The 19,264-nt window shown below is 43.8% G+C and overlaps 1 protein-coding gene and 1 pseudogene across 2 annotated transcripts; both read left to right on the top strand.

Moving 5' to 3' along the window:
• Positions 1-702: 702 nt before the first annotated feature.
• On the top strand, positions 703-17,899 carry Znf599 (zinc finger protein 599). The gene is made up of 4 exons (XM_004858880.4): positions 703-1,106; positions 4,668-4,794; positions 7,397-7,492; positions 12,746-17,899. The coding sequence occupies exons 1-4, from the start codon at positions 1,089-1,091 to the stop codon at positions 14,098-14,100; spliced, it is 1,596 nt and encodes a 531-aa protein (XP_004858937.3). The 5' UTR covers positions 703-1,088; the 3' UTR covers positions 14,101-17,899.
• On the top strand, positions 14,675-17,899 carry LOC101717136 (insulin-like growth factor 2 mRNA-binding protein 2 pseudogene; annotated as a pseudogene). Its single transcript, XR_015443092.1, has one exon. The product of XR_015443092.1 is annotated as an insulin-like growth factor 2 mRNA-binding protein 2 pseudogene (transcript).
• Positions 17,900-19,264: the final 1,365 nt, after the last annotated feature.

Consider the following 19,264-nt stretch of genomic DNA (forward strand, 5'->3'; position numbering starts at 1 on the left):
CTCGTTGAGTCAATGTTTTTATGTTTTGACAAATATCACCAATAAGTCTGTAAAGAAGTATCTCAGACTTCCTCATGGCAGTGTAAGATTGTTGTGAAGATGCTGTCAATAATATGAATATAAATAATAATAACAGCAATAGATCCTACCTATTATGCTTCAGCCCCCAGTATTAAGCACTTTTTAGTTACCTCCCACCAAAGGGTAGTTTTGTTTTATTTATTCACTAGAATTTAAGGGAATTCTCAAATGTGTTAGAGCAGCAAAATCCCCTGAAGGATTTATGCAGAATGCCCACTATAGCAAATCTGAGATGGGATCTGAGATCTTTTATTTGAAGCAAAGCCCAAGTAATGCTAATGTGGCCTGAAAACTACTGAATAAGAAAAAAATTAATATTGTATTAAAGAATTGTCTTCATTTTTATTATACATTTCAAGGCCCAGAAAGATTAAGGGCCGGGGCAGAGATGCTGTCAAGGACTGAGTCATGAGCACGGATCAAGGGGCCTCGAAAATCCGTACGGTCTCCTTTAAGAGCAAGCGAAGCCACACCCCCTCCTCAGAACCTTAGGAAACTGTTTCCCAAGAACAAGAAATCCCCTCCAGGTTCCGCTCTTACTTTGGTCAGAAACTACGTTACCCAGAAGGCAGTGCTTTGGTCGTCGGAGGAAGGCACTGAGCTAGTGACGGAACACCGAGGGGCAGTTCCTGGATGGCCCTAGCTTCCGGTCTTGACGTCATTTGGTGGTGGCGTGAAGTGTGGGTCGGGAGCTGCTTCTCAAGTTTTTTGAGACCAAGCAGAGAAGGACAGTGAGGACAGCAGGACCCACTTGCACCTATGGTGTGAACCGTGACTCCCTCCTGCGCACCCTCCCGTACAGAGTTGTCCGCTGAGCGCTTTGGGGGGGCCTCGGTATCAGCCCTCTATCCCACATCTGCAGGCGGCGCCTTGAGCCTTGTGTGTATTTTACGCAGCTGAAACTTTGAGGGTCTACGCTGCCCAAGACTGGAGTTAGGGGTTCGCTGAGGCCTCCTTACCGGCTTTGGTCGCCCCCCATCACAGCCTTGCTCCTCCCACTGCATCCCATGGCGGCGCCTGCGCTGGTGAGTGAAGGGCTCCGCCGTCCCAAAAGCTCTTGGCTCAGCACCCTTGGTCCTAGGGGATCCTGGAAGTCTGACCCTTTCCCTTTCCATTCCCTGGGATCTGGAGATCCTATGAGGGAGTGGAGAAGGGCAGGGATAATAACTTCTAACCCAGGATCTTCAATCCAGAGGGATTTTAAGAGGAATTTTCTGCCTGCCCCCCCCGCGTATTTGCAGTAAATAATAGTTTCATTTTGAGGATTTGATACCTACACATATCGCATCTTGATCATTTTGCTTTGCTTTTGAGACAGGGTCTCTCTGTGTAGATCAGACTGGCCTTGAGCTCACTGTGTAGCCCAGGCTGGCCTCGAACTTGCTATGATCCTCCTGTCTCAGCCTCCCCACTGCTGGAATTACAGGCATGTGCCAGCCATCACGCCAGCATCTTGATCATCTTTACTCCTCCTTCTTTCTCTTCCCTCCTTAACCAAATCCTCTTCCCTTCTCCGCAGTCTTTCTCTACCATCTTTCTTTTATTTTGCTCTATAAATTTATATTTTGATCTCTCATGTTAGAGAAACCATGTGATATCTAACCTGACTTATTTTACTTAGTATTATGGTCTCAAGATCCATCCATTTTCGTACAAATGACTCAAATTTATCCTTCTTTTGGGCTGACTAGTACACCATTGTGTAATTTTCTTTATCTGTTCATCTGTTGACTTAGTAGTTGTTGCAAGTTGTGCTACTATAAACATGGGTAGGCATGTATCATTGTAATATGACTTTTGAGAATTTCCCATTTGTTGCTCCAGCCTTGAGCTTCATGCTTTACTGCACTTGGCCTTCATCCCCTTGGATCTGAAATGGGAATATTTGCTATTGAGGAAACTGGAGAGGGTATGCTTGTGACATATGTTTTGCAGTGCTCAACACCACCAAGAGAGCATTGCTTTGAATGCCTTTCTGGGGAGGGACTCTGGCCCTCAGGTCTCCCTGCCTCAGGCTTCTATCTACCTGAAAGCTGGGAGAAGGGATGAAAATCTTCAGGGCAGAGGTAAGTTGGGAGCAGTTTTTGGAATTGCTGCTCTCTATCAGGAATAGGAAGTCTCCTGGCAGGCTGGAAGACAAGAAGCACTGGGTTTATCTTTGCAAATTCCATCTGTTTATTATAAGTGAATTTGGCCTGCCACTTAGCAGCAATGAATCCATTTTTCTGTCTAATGTATTTACCTGTATTTCCAAACAGAATCAATTAAAATATTCATTAAGTACAGCCACAGGAGTGTTTTGTCTTTTGGAGTGTAAACACACAATAGACTCCAGGTTACTCTCCAGCATGCCACCCTGTTTACTTTCATGGTAGCCCTAATCACTTTCAGGACTTGTCTTATTTATTCATTTTCCTTATTGGGCCTGTTCTCTCACTTCATTCCAGCCTTATTTCTGGGTCTTCCCTGGTTGTCTCATCTAAAATCTCCCCTAATCTTTGTAGTCATCTCATTCTCTTGTTGCTTTCAGAGCCTTTAGAATCATCTGGCTTTATCTTGCTCATTTATTTTTTCTCTTGCTCATATATTGTTGAGACTCTGTCCCCAACCCTAGAGCTCCTAGGACAGGGCTGGACTGTACCATTTACCCCCTGGGCCTCTCATCATACTTAGATGAAACCTTCCACCACAGCTACAAAGTCTTCTGCTACCAGGCCACCCTCCCATTGTTCTCTCTCACTGCCCTGTCCTTGGGCTATGCTGGCCTGAACTTGGCCAAGCTTGCTGCTTTCTTTCCTCTGTCACACTGTCTTCAGATCTTTGCAAGGCTGCCCCTTGGATGTGTGCAACATTGAACTTTCCCAGGGCGCTGTAAGAACAAATGGGAAAAATCCTACCCACAGTGTTTTGGGGAACCCTTCAGTGACACATGAAGTGAACTTTGTAAAGGCAAGGTACAGGACTTTCTCTGGCAAGTGGGCCGGGGAATGAGGGGGACTTTGAGGAAACTTCAGACAGAGGGAGTTGCATGGACACAGGCAAGTTTTGTTCAAGGAGGCATGAGAGGGCCTGGGGGGTTGCCGTAGCTCTCTTAAGCTGCTGAAGTGTGCCTCAGGAAGTGAGATTGTGTGTCTGGCAGATCCTCATCCTACTAGACCATCCTTACCCAAGACACTCATCATACTAAAGGCTGTTGCTTATGTTCTTAGAGCCATAGCTTGCATTGTCCTCAGTCACTTGTGTTACCTGGTACTTAAGTAATAATACTTTAGGGAAATGTGCTGACAGTGGCTCAGAAAGGAAAAATTAATAGGATGATGGCTCCTGGTGGAATCTTCCAGGGAGTCTTCATGCCCAGCTACAACTTCAGGGCAGGGAGAGCTTGTTTGAGCCCTGCCCAGTCCCAGGCAGTTGACATCTCCTCAGGTACCTCTTCTGTCAGATGCATGATAAGGGCTTTGTTCTTCCATATCTATGGAAATATTTCCAGGAGTGGCTGAAATGCTTTTAAATGTGAGAATTACAGAAGAAAGGGCTACACTCACACACTAGACCAGAGGGACCTGAGTTCAAATCCTACTTCTCATTAAATATATGGCTCTTAATGAGTTGACTCTGAGCCTCAATTTGCTGATTGTAAAACAGAGATGGTGATGGCATTTACCTCACAGGCTATGGGATAATTAATAAAATTTGCAAACATGCAAAAAATTATTTCTGTGACATGTAACAGGCAATGCAGTGTTTGTATGAACGTTTTCTCTGTAATTCTCATAAGAACCTGGAATAGTAGCAACTATTATTGTATTAATATGGAAACTGAAGCTCAAAAAAAGTTGAGAGACATCCCCAGGGTCACACATATGACCTATGTTCAGGAAGCTGGACGTACACCTCAGGAGACCTGCAGACTTAGTTGCTTTAATAGAGCATGCAAAGGCCTCGGACAGGCAAACAGCAGATTAGTGAGGCTCAGCTGCTGCTGCTGCTGTAATCATTATTTGAATTATTACAGTGGACCCTCAAGTTACAACCAGCCTGACATACAAACAACTTGGGTTGGGCCGGGGATTTAGCTCAGTGCAAGGACCCAGGTTCAATCCCCAGTACCAAAAAACAACAACAACAACAACTTGGGTTACTTAGGTTAATGGATTCATCTGCCTCTTGTTATCTATAGTGCGTACCCAGGTAAACATCCAGATCTCAGCTGAATTGACCTGCAACCAATTTGAGTTACAACCAGCCCTCAGGAACTGATTGAGTTTGTAAGTCAAGGGTCCACTGTATTTTCTTCCCATTCTTCTAAAGTCCCAGAGCACTTACTATTTACTCCTCCCAGTCCACGTGATATTATCATTGTCTTGTGTCATTCTTCAGTGGCATCCTAGTCTTTTTGCCATACTTTCTAGTCTGTCAGAAGCACTCTGTCTCCATCTTGAGCTTAGCATCAGCGAGGTTCTGAGGAAGTGCTCAGTATTTCAGGCCTTGAGTTTATCCGAACTCTTGCCAGTAACCAAGAAATAGGCTGTAATCTCATTTATTAGCTTCACAGCCACCCTTACCACCTCTGTTTGACTTTCCAGGCATTGGTGTCGTTTGAAGATGTGGCTGTGACATTCACTGGGGAGGAATGGCGGCATCTGGACCTGACCCAGAGGACTCTGTACCAGGAAGTGATGCTGGAGACTTGTGAGCTCCTGGTCTCACTGGGTAAGGCCTCATTTCTCTTCCAGAGTGAGGAACTTAAAGCCTCTTTTTATTTCCTGCCAGGCATAACTGGTTAAGGATGCCTCAGGAGGCCACCTTCCCTGCTCCCTGCAGCCTCGGGGATATTTAGGTCTGATCTCTCTTTGGTCTCCCTCTCAGCACTTTCACCTGATGTCTAGCACAAGCTGGCCTCAGTGTGAGGTGATTGGCCCAGGGTGGTTGAGTCAGATGTCTTCACAGCCCAGTTAATGGGGATTCTCCAAGAAGAAGATGATTTAGAAGGCCATAGAAAGTGTTTCTGCTCATTGCTACTGGGATCTTTCTAAGCAACTTGGCCTCAGCTAAAAGGCTTTTTTGGTCCCTGCTACCTGCATAGTTGACTCTTATTTCCTAAGGCCTGTGCCTTGCTTCTCTGCTGGTACAGGAGATAATTTTAGGGGATATACAGACACATTATCAAATGGCATAGATGGGTATCTGAGAAAGCTGTTCTTTTTCCCTTTGTCCCTCCTACTTTGTGTTTCTTAAATCTTGGCTTAGTCCCAAGTCTTACACTCCTCCAGCTGTTGCCTAATTTCCCCCTCAGTAAAAAGAAACAGCCTCAAACTCCCAGCCTTGAGCAGGCAGCATGAGCTTGCTGAGAATTCACACGTTAATTTGATTTTATCATTTTTATAGTAACTTTGTAGTAGTATCTATAAAAGGAGTGAACAGATATCTGTCATGTGCTTAGAATACAATCTGGAATATAGCAAGTGCTACAAGTGTATTTCTTATATTGAACAAGTCCAAAATGTTCTCCTACTTAAACTTTTAATAGCCATATTACCTAGAAATTGGTCCGAATAGGAATTGAACAGAGGCCAAAAGTCTCTTTTTTCACAGACATCCAAATGGTTACCTCTGACAAGGCTCTACCAGCCTAAATCCTCACACTGTCTTCTAGGAATCCAATCATCAGTAAGTTAAATACAGTTCTATTTTATGGCAGCTTTGATGAGTTGTTGAAAGCAGACGCATGGCACACAGCATTCTAGGTGGAGGTACCAACACGAGCAGAGTCCCTGAGTAGATAGGGAGCTCAGTTCCTTAACAGAGATGAAGAAAAGTCTCATTTCCTTTCCCACTGCCCCATCACTGAGCTCAGTGCCAGGCAGACAGCAGACATCAATGAATATGTGCTACATGACAACTGGTTGCATTCTAGCCCAGTGGATAAGATTTTCCAGTTGATGTTTCTATGGGTCCTGTTGCCTCGGTCATTGGCTTCTTTCCAGAGTCTTTTGTCGTTTAGCCCTCACATTTGGCAAAGTATATTTGGGTGAATATAACAGAAGACCACCTCACACTGGTTTTGCCGAGTTTGAGCCAGCAAGCCCTGATAGACGAATGAAAAATGAGAGACAGAGGACATCTTTGGGGAGGGTCCAGGGACTTCACCAAAATGAAGCCCCGAACTGACTCAAACTCCCAGATTTATTGAGGCATAGTGTTCTGGTTTGTTTTAGGTTAGCAAGGCATAGTGACCATTAGGCTGAATTACTTTTATCTGATTGTGCCCTAGGGAGCTTCCTTGTTTTCCCTATAAGGCCATCTCTACTTGAGTTGGCAAAACATCTCGACTTCAAGATGACTGGCTGCCCGGAGTTAGCAGTCTTCCATCCCCCCAACTCAGCTCAAGCAGACATTGACCTGTTGGGTGTCACAAGGAATTTTACGGGTTTCATCCTAAAAAAAAATTTATTATTTCACCTAATGAAAACCCCAGAGGTGGTGTTGGCCCCCAGGTTGATAGATGCCATCCCTGTTCTCTAACTGTCTCTTTCTGTCCTGCACCTAGTCATCAGGCCAGCACCTTTGTAGGAGTCATAGGATGATACAGGAACAACTGCAATAAAAAGCTCCCCCATTTGGTTTAAATAAAGTAAAATAAAGGCTTTTTCTGCAGAATGGGTACTGGGCTTAGGTCACCTGCTTACTTCATACAGCTGACTGCTAGTGGATGCCATTCCTCAGTCTATTTGGTTCAGTGTTTTTCAACCATCTCTGGCCTTTTTTTTTTTTCCACCAGGGTCTTGCTGTGTGGGTCAGCCTGGCCTTGAACTTTCTGTGCAGCTCAGGCTGGCCTCAACCTCCTGGCAATCATCCTCGCTCAGCCTCACAAGTCCTGGGATTATAGGCCTGCACCACCACACCCAGCTATACCTGAGTGGCTTTAAAAACTACCAGTTCTGTGCTAAGGAGGTTGAGACAGATTGCCACACGTTAAGGCCGCCCTGGGCTAATAGTTCAAGGCCTGTCTGAGCTACGTAGTAAGACCCTGTCTTAAAAAACCAACCCCCCCCCCCCGAAAAAGAAAAAACCCAAAACTACCAGTGCTTAGTCATGGTCACCATTATTTTTTTTAAACTCAGCATTGCTAGGTTGTCCTGATGCACAGGAAGATGGACTCCTACTGCATAGATTGATTAGGAATACTTTCCAGAGCAGTGGTGGGGTCTCTTTCTAAGGTTTCCTGGCTTTGTGGTAAAGGTATGCACTCCTGTAAATTTGAGACTATTCGTCTTTACCAGTATACCAATACACCATTTATTCCTCACACCAGGGTGTCCTGTTCCCAAAGCAGAGCTGATGTATCCACTGGAGTATGGACAGGGACTATGGATGGTGAAGAGAGGCCTCTTACAACACACCTGTACAGGTAGGGGACTGAGAGTCTGGCATGTGGTGTCATAGCAGCCTGCAGATCACTATGGGATCACTGTATCTGAAATTCTGTGAGCAGTTTCTTTTTGTGGCCTTCCTTGGTCTTCAGTGATCATAGATCCCTTTGAATTACGTTTCCGAGTTCCCTCCCCCGTCATATACTCTTTATCTTTACTTGGGGCAGAATGTGGTATATCAGGGGTAAAAGATAGCTTCTGGGCTTAAGAGGAAGTCGTATGACCTCACTGTGCCATTGGTATACCAGTTGGGCTGAGTTAATATGACCTCTAAAAGGCAAATTCCAACCTCTTAGTGGCTCAGCAAACTTTTTTTCTCATTCATACCATAGTTCTATTGCTGGTCAGCAGGAGAGCCCTACACCACGTATTATTTAGGAACCTAGGTGCATTCTGTGGTCAGTATGTGGTTTTCAGTTTCCCTGGCCAAGAGAAATAGGAGAGAAGGGCAGTACTCATATTCACTTGCACCCATTCACTTTCTTTTCCATTTCATTGACAAGAACAGAGTTTTGAGCTACATACAATAACAGGGTTGGAAATGTGGTTTTGCTTTTTGTCTAAGGAAAAGTGCCCATGGTATGGTGAGCATTTACTTAGTCTATTAAACTTAGCCTTTGTTTGAAAAAGATAGAATAGTTCCTGTATCATTGGGTTATTTGAGAATGTAATTAGGTAACAGGAAACTGCTTACCACACTGCCTGATCCAGGATGGCTTAACAAAAGTTACCTATTATTAGTAGTATTAATGTATTATTAGGCATAATGAATAGTGACATCTCAGACTTACTTCCAGATTCAGAAGTTGTTCCTTTCTCGAGCTATACTCTTTTCTCTATCCAGTCATTGATTGTCCTGTCCATACATTCATGCACCCAACCCTCTGTTTGTGAATCTGGCTCAGAAGCACTCCCTAGTCCTTTTGGATTCTTGCCCTCCTGCCTTCTTGCAATCTCTAGGTGACATGTTTGCCTTTTTCAATCTTATATCCTAAATGCTAAGGACAGCTAGAGCTATCAAGTGTGTGGAGTGGTACCACTACAAATTTATGATCTCTTGTTCTGTAGAAAGATACCTTGTGTGAGGGGAGATGGATATAGGCAGTTCAGTTACTGTGGTTTCTTGTATCCTTTTTGGTAATTTGAGTCATTTAAGGGATTTGTTCACTTTATTTATCTACCCATTACTTTTGAAGATTATTTTATCTTAAAATGGTAAATGTTATATGTATTTTACTATAGTAAAAAGGTGAACTATAAATGTATGATTTGTACATTTCATTCATATAATACCATGAAAAACTGATCCACATTCTCAAAAAATTTTTAAAAAGATTTTTTCAGTGTACTTATATGGGTACATAGCCTGGGATTTAGCTCAGTGGTTTCGCTGCCTGCTGTGCAAGCGCAAGGACCCAAGTTCGAGCCCTGGTACCAAAAAAAAAGGGTACATATATTGTTTTTTTGGAACATTACAAAAAGTATATGATAGTGCATATTGTAAGATTTTTACTCTTTATTCAAAAGGATGTTACTAAGATTCATTGTGCATGTAGTTACAGATCACTCACTCTTTTGTACTGTAGTTAGTTGCATGAGTAAGCCACTTATGTTTATCCATTTTCAGGGACATTTATTTGTTTATATGTAGTTTTTTTGTTCTTATAAACAGAGCCGTTATGAACATACATAAAAATATGTCCTGGGCTGGGGATTTAGCTCAGTGGTTCTGCCGGCTCCCTGTGCAAGGTCCCAAGTTCGATCCCCAGTACCAAAAAAAAAATGTATCCTGATTCACATGTGTAGGAGTTTAAGTAATGTTCATCTGACTTGGATTTTGAATTTTAAGATAAACAATAGGAGAACTTTGTTAGGTGATACTCTGTTGTTTCTTAAAATGATTACAGTACTGCTGCTTGCCAGGCGCAGTGGTGCACATCTGTAATCCCAGCACTCACAAGGCTAAACTAGGAGGATCACCAAGAGTTCAAGTCCAGCCCAGGCTACATAGTGAGTTCAGGGCCATCCTGAACTATATACCAAGATGCTGTCTCAAAAACACAAAAACAAAAACAAAATAGTCCTGCTTTATTGGGGTGAGGGCATTACAAGATCCTCTGTGTGTGCCTGAAACTAGATAGTATCAAATCTTATATATACTGTTTATTTTCCTATATATACATACCTTTGGTAAATTTAATTCTAAATTAGGAACAGTAAGGAATTAAGAAAAATTAATAATAAAATAGAACAATTATAATAATATACTGTAATAGAAGTTAAGTGAACGTGGATTTTCTCAAAATCTTACAGTAGTATTTTTAGATTATGGTTGACTGGGTAATAAAAACACAAACCAAAACCATGAATAAAGAATACTATATACCCATTTACACTTTATTTGCATTGTCTGAACAATTCCATGGATTCACATTCCCTGCAGTACTTGATATTGTCAGGTTCTTAAGTATTTTCAATCAAGAAATTATAAAATGGTATCTCATTGTGATCTTAATTTGTTTTCCCCTTCTATCTTAATCATTTTCCTCATTGCTGGGACAAATACCCAATACCCACAACTTAAAGGAAGAGGGGTTCATTTTGGTTCATGTTTCAGAAGTTTCAGTCCTTGCATGGTCTGCAACATGGTGGAATGGCTTGGGTAGAGGAAAACTGTTTACCTCATGATGAACAGGAAGCAGAGAGTAAAAGGAGCTGGGGAAGGAGCTGTGTCCTTCCAGGTCACACCCCCAGTGACCTGTCTCTACCAGATCCTGCCTAACAGCAAGTCAGTTATAGCACTCACATAATTCAGTGACTTTCCAAAAGCCCTACCTATGAGTATGTGAGTCTCTGGGGGGACATCTAGATCTAAACCATAACAACTCATTACTAAGAATTTCAGCACGTCTTCATACACTACTTGGCCAACATGAGTGTTAAAATACTTCAATTTTTTTTTTTTTTTTGGTACCAGGGATCAAACTCGGGACCTTGTGCTCATGAGGTAGGCAACAGAACCACTGAGCTAAATCCCTGGCCCAATATTTCAAATTTTTATTTCTTAGTAGTAGGTTTGTTTTGTTTTGTTTTTTGAGACAGGGTCCTGCTTATGTAGTTCAGGCTGACCTTGAACTCACTCTGTATCCTAGGCTGTCCTCAAGCTAATGGTGATCCTTCTACCTTGGCCTCCCAAGTACTAGGATTATAGGTGTGCACCACCACACCCAGCTCCTCAAATATTTATTTTTATTAGTACACGTTTGTAGACTGAATTTTTTTTTTTTTGGTACCGGGGATCAAACTCAGGACCTTGCGCTTGCAAGGCAAGCGACAGAACTACTCAGCTAAATCCCCGGCCCATTAGTACACATTTGTAATGCATAATGATTATGTTCATTCTGGGGACATGTATATAACACATCTTAATTCTATTTACATTCTCTTCTATCCCTCCTGACTCCATGTCTTGGTCCTCTTCCCATTGGGAAAAGATCTATTCCCTGTTTCCTATTATTTCTCTTACCAATTCAGTTTTTGGTTCATGTATTTTGAGATTTTGGTGTTTGTTACATACAAGTTTAGGATAGTTTTGTGTTCTTACTGAATCTTTTTTTTTTTTTTTTTTTGGTACCGGGGATCGAAGTCAGGTCCTTGCACTTGTGCACCAGGCAGCAAAACCACTGAGCTAAATCCCCGGCCCTCTTACTGAATCTTTTTATCACTGTGTAATGTCTTTATTTCTCTTGTTTTCTTTGGTCTTCATTTGACTATCTAGTATTAACATAGCCACCTTTTTCTTTTTAAATTTTTATTAATCTTGGTTTAGTCAAATAACTAGTTTTTCTTTTATGATTACTGCATTTATATCTTATGTAAGACATTTAATAAATTGTATTGTACATCTCTAGTTCTCTATTCCACTTTTTCCCTTGACAATTTATCTTATATCTCTGACTACACAGCCCTGAAGCATTGTGATAGTAATACTTTTTTTGTGTGTGTGTGGTACCGGGAGATAGTAATACTTTAAATGGCAAGTTTTCCTGTTTTATTCTTCTTCAGAGATACCCAGTCTCTATATAAAATCTATAACTAGCTTGTCAATATCTATGAAAAACTCTATTGGAATTTTACCTGATGTGTATTGAATTTATGAAGAATTATAACTTTATTATTAATCTTTTTCTTCATATAGATCCTTCATGTTTTAAATTTTAGTTTTCTTCATCTACATGTTATCTATTTTAGGCTTGTTCACTTGGTCTTTACCCAGATATAGCAAACTCAGTATATATGTCCATTTGCTTCTCACCCTCTTCCACTGTTGCAGAGTCTGAATCTTTTTTTTTTTTGGTACCAGGGATTAAACTCAGGTCCTTCCGCTTGTGCAGCAGGCAGCGAAACCACTGAGATAAATCCCCAGCCTGCAGAGTCTGAATCTTGACAGTTTATTTTTCCTTTACTATTGCCTGCATACCTCATCTCCACTGTTCTTTCACCCTCTTCACTTTGCTGAGTATTCAGCATCTCTTAAGACTCTAAACCTTTGTAATTTCTTTTTTAATTTGCCACAGTTTCCCTCCTAATTCTTCTTTCTGGTAACTCTTACTCTTCTTTAGAAATAAGCTCATATAAGCACCTGAGTAGCCTCCATAGATCTCTTTCTGACTCCCATCTGGACCAAGTTAGGTGTATCATATGTGTTGTTTGACATGAAACTTCTTCTCTTAGACCATATTAATTACACACAGTGGAGTTAGGAATAGTCTTCATTCCAGGTTCTCTCTCCCTTGCCCCAGCTTTTCCTCCTGGGTTTCCTTTGAAAGATGTCAAAAGCCCACATATTAGAAAAAAAAATGCAAAATTGGTTTTAAGAGATGCACAAACGCAAGCTGGGCATGGTGGTACACACCTGTAATCCCAGCACTCAAGACCCTGAGACAGGAAGATCACCATGAGTTTGAGGCCAGCCAGGCCTACATAGTGAGTTCACAGGCCTACATAGGGAGTTCAAGGCTGGGCCTACATAAGTGAGTTTACGGGCCTACAAAGTGAGTTCAAGGCCAGCCTGAACTAAATAGCAATACTCTGTCTCAAAAAAAAAAAATTCAAACACAATAGGCATCAAGATCACTATATTTTCATCTTTATTTTTCTACTAAAGTGGTAATTTTATTTGTTTTATTTATGTCACTAATAGATGGCTTTCTATGTTGACTTTTCTTTAGGTGAGAAAGCAAAACTTGATACAACAGAGCCTTCTGATTCTCAGCTAGTCTTTTCCAAGGAATCCTCTTATCAAGAACAACTGATACAGAGATCCTCAAGGGATTCCAGGTTGGGGCAAGCCACACATGAGGAAAGGCTATTAGAAATGCAGGAAGGCAACTTGAGGCCAGGAACAGACCTCTCTAAGGAGACATGCTCTGGAAAGCAGAGCCATAAACATGATGATTTGAAGACAAGTGATAATCTGTGTTTAAGAGTTTTACAGGAGCAAGTCATTGCACAAGATGCTATCCGTGACCATGGCTCTGAAAAGCCAGGAAAAGACCATGTGATTGATCCAAAGAACAAGCCCTATAAATGCAAAGAATGTGGAAAAGCCTTTGGCAAGAATTGGGCCCTTACTCAGCATCAACAGATTCATACTGGCGTGAAGCCCTATGAATGTAATGAGTGTGAGAAGGCCTTCAAACGCAGGTCTCACCTCACAGAGCACCAACATATACACAGTACAGAAAAACCATTTTTGTGCAAAGAATGTGGAAAAGCTTTTTACTACAGCTCTTCTATTGCCCAACACATGAGAATCCACACTGGAAAGAAACTATATGAGTGCACTGATTGTGGAAAGGCCTTTACTCACCGCTCTACATTTATCCGCCATAACATGACTCACACAGGAGAAAAACCCTTTATATGCAAAGAATGTGGGAAAGCTTTTTGTCGCAACTCCTCCTTCACTCAGCACATGAGGATTCACACTGGTGAAAAGCCTTATGAATGCAGTGAATGTGCAAGGGCCTTTGCTCATTGCTCTACTTTCATCAGGCATAAGAGAACTCATAAAGGAGAGAAACCCTTTGAGTGCAAAGAGTGTGGGAAGGCCTTTTGTGACAGTTCTTCCTTAATTCGGCATATGAGGAGTCACACTGGTGAGAAGCCCTATGAATGCAATGAATGTGGAAAGGCCTTTACACAGCACTTTGCCTTTATCCGACATAATAGGAGCCACACTGGAGTAAAACCCTTAAAGTGTAAAGAATGTCCAAAATCCTTTTCCTATAGCTCTTCCTTCATTCGACACATGAGGAGTCACACTGGAGAGAAACCCTATGTTTGCAAAGAATGTGGAAAGGCCTTTACACAACCTGGAAATTTCATTCGGCATTATAGAATCCACACTGGAGAAAAACCCTTTGAGTGCAAAGAATGTGGAAAGGCCTTTTGTGACAACTTTGCCTTAACTCAGCACATGAGAACTCACACTGGTGAGAAACCCTTTGCATGCAGTGAATGTGGAAAGACGTTTAGGCACAGTTCATCCTTCACTCTTCATCGAAAGATTCATAGAGTTTAAAAGCTATAGGAAGGCTGGCCAGGTGTGGTGGTACACGCCTGTAATCTCAGTACTCAGGGGCCTGAGGCAAGAGGATCACTGCAGGTTTGAGGCCAGCCTGGGCTACATAGTGAGTTCAATGTCAGCCTGTACTATAGAGCAAGACCCTGTCTCAAAATAAATAAGGGGGCCGAGGATTTAGCTCAGTGTTGCTGATGCCTGCCTTGTAAGCACAAGGTCCTGAGTTCAGTCCCCAGTACCAATAAATAAATAAAAGCTATAGGGAGGCCTTTTACAACAGTGTTCTCAGTCAACTTGAGTGAACACATATTGGTGAAATTTCTTTTTTTTTTTTTAAACCCCAGGCAGGGCTTTACTGGGGAAGGAGCTGCCGGGCTGCCTCGAATGATGGCAAGAGAGGGTGAGACTAACTGGGGATGAGGTTTATATTTTGAGGGAAAAAGTTTGAGACAGCTTAGTAGATTAACTATTAAAGTAGTTGTAGAAGCAAAATAGTGCATCCCTTTAAAACTTGCCTTAGGGGTGGGGCAGGCACAGGATCGGCAGGGGCTTGGAGGGGGCGGAGAAGGCGCAGATGATGAACAAGCTCTATGTTGGGGGCCTGAGCCCTGCTGTCACTGCCAACCTCTGGCAGCTCTTCGGGGACAGAAAGCTGCCCCTGGCAGGACAGGTCCTGCTTAAGTCTGGCTACACCTTCGTGAACTACCCCGACCAGAACTGGGCCATCCGTACCATCGAGACCCTCTCTGGTAAAATGGAATTGCATGGGAAAATCATGGAAGTTGATTATTCAGTCTCTAAAAAGCTAAGGAGCAGGAAAATTCAGATTTGAAGCATCCCTCCTCACCTACAGTGGGAGGTATTGGATGGACTTTTGGCTCACTATGGGACAGTGGAGAATGTGGAACGAGTCAACACAGACACAGAAACCATCATCATCCATGTCACTTATGCAACAAGAGAAGAAGCAAAAATAGCCATGGAGAAGCTAAGTGAGCATCAGTTTGAGAACTACTTCAAGATTTCCTACATCCCCAATGAAGAGGTGAGCTCCCCTTCACCCCCTCGGGGAGCCCAGTGTGGGGACCACTCTTCCCGGGAGCAAGGCCACGCCCCTGGGAGCTCTTCTCAGGCTAGACAGATTGATTCCCTGCTGCAGATCCTGGTCCCCACCCAGTTTGTTGGTGGCATCATCGGAAAGGAGGGCTTGACCATAAAGAACATCACTAACCAGACCCAGTCCCAGATAGACATCCACAGGAAGGAGAGCTCTGGGGCTGCAGAGAAGCCTGTGCTTCACCATCCATGCCACCCCAGAGGGGACATCTGAAGCCTGCTGCATGATCCTTGAAATCATGGACAAAGAGGCCGATGAGACCAAACTAGCTGAAGAGATTCCTCTGAAAATCTTAGCCCACAATAGCTTGGTTGGAAGACTGATTGGCAAAGAAGGCAGAAATTTGAAGAAAATTGAACATGAGACGGGGACCAAGATAACAATCTCATCTTTGCAGGATTTGAGTATATACAACCCTGAGCGAACCATCACAGTGAAGGGCACAGTGGAAGCCTGTGCCAGTGCTGAGGTAGAGATTATGAAGAAACTGTGTGAGGCCTTTGAAAATGACATGCTGCCCATTAATCAACAAACCAGTCTGATACTGGGGTTGAACCTCAGCGCACTTGACATCTTTTCAACAGGACTGTCCATGCTCCCTCCACCAGCAGGGCCCCGAGGGGCTGCCCTCTACCACCCCTTCGCTACACACTCCAGATACTTGGCTAGCCTGTACCTGCACCACCAGTTTGGCCCATTCCTGCATCATCACTCATACCCAGAACAGGAGATCATGAATCTCTTCATCCTGACCCAGGCTGTGGGCGCCGTCATCGGGAAGAAGGGTGCACATCAAACAGCTGGCTCGGTTTGCTGGGGCCTCCATCAAGCTGACAGCTAAATTAGAAAACCTGTGAGCAGCGACCCAGCCAGGACCTCTTTGGACTGTTTGGCCCCTTTTCTCAAGATCCACCAAAGACAAGTTGGGGTTGTTGGGGGTGCTCCAGGGGTGCCAGCCTTAGGTGCTTTAGTTAGTTTGCGCCTCAGCAGCCACTAAACTATGAGGAAATGATTTGAATGCAAAACTCTTAAAAAGCGATGATAAAATCATGGGTAAACAAAAGCTGGTGGCCAGGGAGAAGTCGCTGGGTGTGCGGGTCATGTCCTGCCTGCTCCAGCGCTGCGTGTGCCCTTAGAGCAGGGTGCCACGGCTCAGCCCAACAGGACTCTGGCAGCATGCTGAGCACTGCCCAGCCTCAGGAAACACTCTCAGAAACAGTTTCTGTTGTTACTGAAAATAATTTGCTACCATGAGACAACCCAGAATTCCGAACAAGAAGTCTCATGACTTGGAGAGAAAGAATCCTTCTACTCTCTGGCCGAGAAGAGCTGGAATTTCTCCCACAGCAAGTGTGCTGGAGAAGGGGAAAAAAAAACATTCTGAGTTGTGCAGAATCAGGATCGCAGTGAGGCAGTGAAGGAATGTTGTCCTGGGAAATGGTTTCCCTCTCAGGGCTCATTTATCTCCCCCCTCCCCTGAGTTACATCCCGGAGGAGAGCCTGAAGTATGGGAGATGTTTTGGGGTGCCCGGGGGCTCTGTACCTGGTGGGCTGCAGGTGGGACCCTGGCCGAGGTGCTGACAGGCAGGTGCCCATAGGTTCCCTCTGTGGGACAGCAAATGTGAGGACACAGCCCCCTCCACCAGGGCCTCGTGCGTTCAGCACTGCAGTCTGAGGCACTGGCAGGGCGAGGTGGTTTCAGCTGCAGGGATCTGAGGGGTCACCTCATCAGCTCCCCCTCTACTCAGCCAAGAAGCTGGACACAGCATAAGGACAAGGTTGGGACACTGAGGGGCAGCACTGCTTCTGGATATAAAATCCACCAAGACAGTGAGCACCTCCTGGGGCCAGCACAGCCCTGACGCCACCAACTGTAGACTGCAGCTGTGAATGGGACCCAGGGTCCTGTTGCCTCATCCAACACCCTGAGCTGAAGGGTGTAGGGGCCAGGATTTGCCCACGTTCTTCACTTTCCAGAAACACCAGCCCAGCGTTTCTCCCCCACTGCAGCCTGCTGCTCTCACAGAGTCGCTCCCATCAAGGCCTTTCAGAAGACAGAGTGAGAGAAAGCAGTGTCCTGGGCGTCAACCATAGTGTGTCACACTCCAGTGTGCTACCAGGGTCGGTAGGTGACACCACTGTGCTCAGTGACAGCTGATGGAGATGGTGGGGCCAGGCCCATTAGCATGGGTGACAGTACTTTATGCTGGGCCTACACCCTTCTTCCCCAGCTGTGCCTTGCTGTGCAGCATTGAAAAGGAGGGAAGAAAACTGGGAAATCCTAAGTATTTGTGAAAGAAATATACTACTTCTGAGAAAAATAAAACTTGCCTTAGCCCATTGCTCTGGTTGTTTAAAGCGATGGATATATGACTCTATCTGTAGCCTTCCTACAGATAACATCTTAACTCTGAAGTACAAGGTTGCAATGCTTGGGCAAACTTGTGATATATCTTCTTTAACTGTCACGTGTTTAGGACTGTAATCAGTAACAGAAACCACCTGTGTCTAACCATTAAACAGGAATTGGAATTTTATTTACTTAACAAAGACCACTGGGGATGAGATGACTAACAAAGGTATAAAAGAGGAGACTAACAAAGAGCCGGACATGGACACTGACCAGACCAGTTTCTGGCAGTCCTGCCTGCTTGCAAGTAAACTTTTATTATTTTTCCTGAATTCTGTGTCTCCGTGTATTTCTTTCTGCAATTTCCAGAACAATATAGGGCAGTGCAGCAGGGAGAGTATCATGAGAGTTGAGCAATGGGATGACAGGTGATTGAAAGGGGAGAATCACGTGGGTAGCAGGGTGGAGCAACAAGTTACGTTTTGCTTCTCCAGAGGAGGTAGGTTTCACTTTTCCGAAGTGGTTCATTTCCATAAGCGGGAACCATTTTAGGAACGGGAGCCATTTTAGAATGTAGGACTGTTGGGGCCATTTTGTCTGGTAGAGAACTCATCACACCAGACTCTTGTTATAATGGAATAGGGGTAAAGGTCTCTTTTTCTGTAGCAACTTCCTGCTGTCAAAGGGGCACTGTTGGATGAGGGCTTTAGATAGCCAAAGTGTGGTCTCTCGTTAGGTGGAGCCAGCATCAGAAGTGAGGGGCTGGTAGCCAGCCATGGTGAGTTCACTGACTGGTTGGTAAAGGCCCACATGTGTTTCTGCAAGAAATTTTGAAAACAGGCAGGGTCTGAAAAGCACGATCGTGCAGATAATAGTGAGAGGTCCTAAGAAAGGTAGGAGCCAAGAAAGCCATTGGTTAAAATACCCTGACAAAGGATGTTGGGTTTTTAGAGCTTGTCTGCACTTTTCTGTGTATTCCCTCAGTTCTCTAGCCTTGTCGCTTATTATGCCTGACTGATTTACAAAGTAGCAGCATTCTTCTCCCAGCAAGAGACAGGTCCCCCCTCTTCCTGCTATGATTATGTCCAGAGCATACCTCTTTTGCAGCACCACGGCTGCCAGTGAATTGATTTGTGGTTGTAGGGTCACCAAGGAGTCTGCCACCTTTTCCATATCCTCATTTAGCTCCTGAGATAGGGAGTAGTAGAAGTGTGTTGATGAAATTCCTGCAACCCCTGTGCCTATTCCTGCCAGAACTCCAGCTCCCATTAGGAAAAGGAGTACAGGAAGGGGCACACTTGTTAAGATGATGGGGAGAAACCTGTTGTAACATTTCGGTTTTAGTATAGATGGTGAGGGGAGGGCTAAGGAATCCCATGTAATATAGGGAGGAAGGGGTTCTGTTTACGCAGCAGAAAGCTTGAGAATCAAATGAAGAATATCCCCTTAGGTTATAGAAGACTTAGGAATGTTGACAATTTGAGCACAAGGGGTGGATATGTTTTGTTTAAGCTTAGACAAATTTGTACATGTCTAATTGTCATTGGTGGACTCCAGTTGGGATGTAAAAGGACTTAGCATTGTGGTGACATTTTGGGGGGAATCAGGTTTTAATGGGTGGGAAGGGGTACAGAAATCAGGACATATGGCTGAAATCGGGGCGATAGGCACATCCAAGATTCATTTAGGTTTCCTGG

Source organism: Heterocephalus glaber, unplaced genomic scaffold (genome assembly GCF_053883595.1).
Source record: "Heterocephalus glaber isolate CG9 unplaced genomic scaffold, H.glaber_assembly_v1.0 deba00001561, whole genome shotgun sequence".
In the NCBI taxonomy this organism is placed as follows: Eukaryota; Metazoa; Chordata; class Mammalia; order Rodentia; family Bathyergidae; genus Heterocephalus; species Heterocephalus glaber.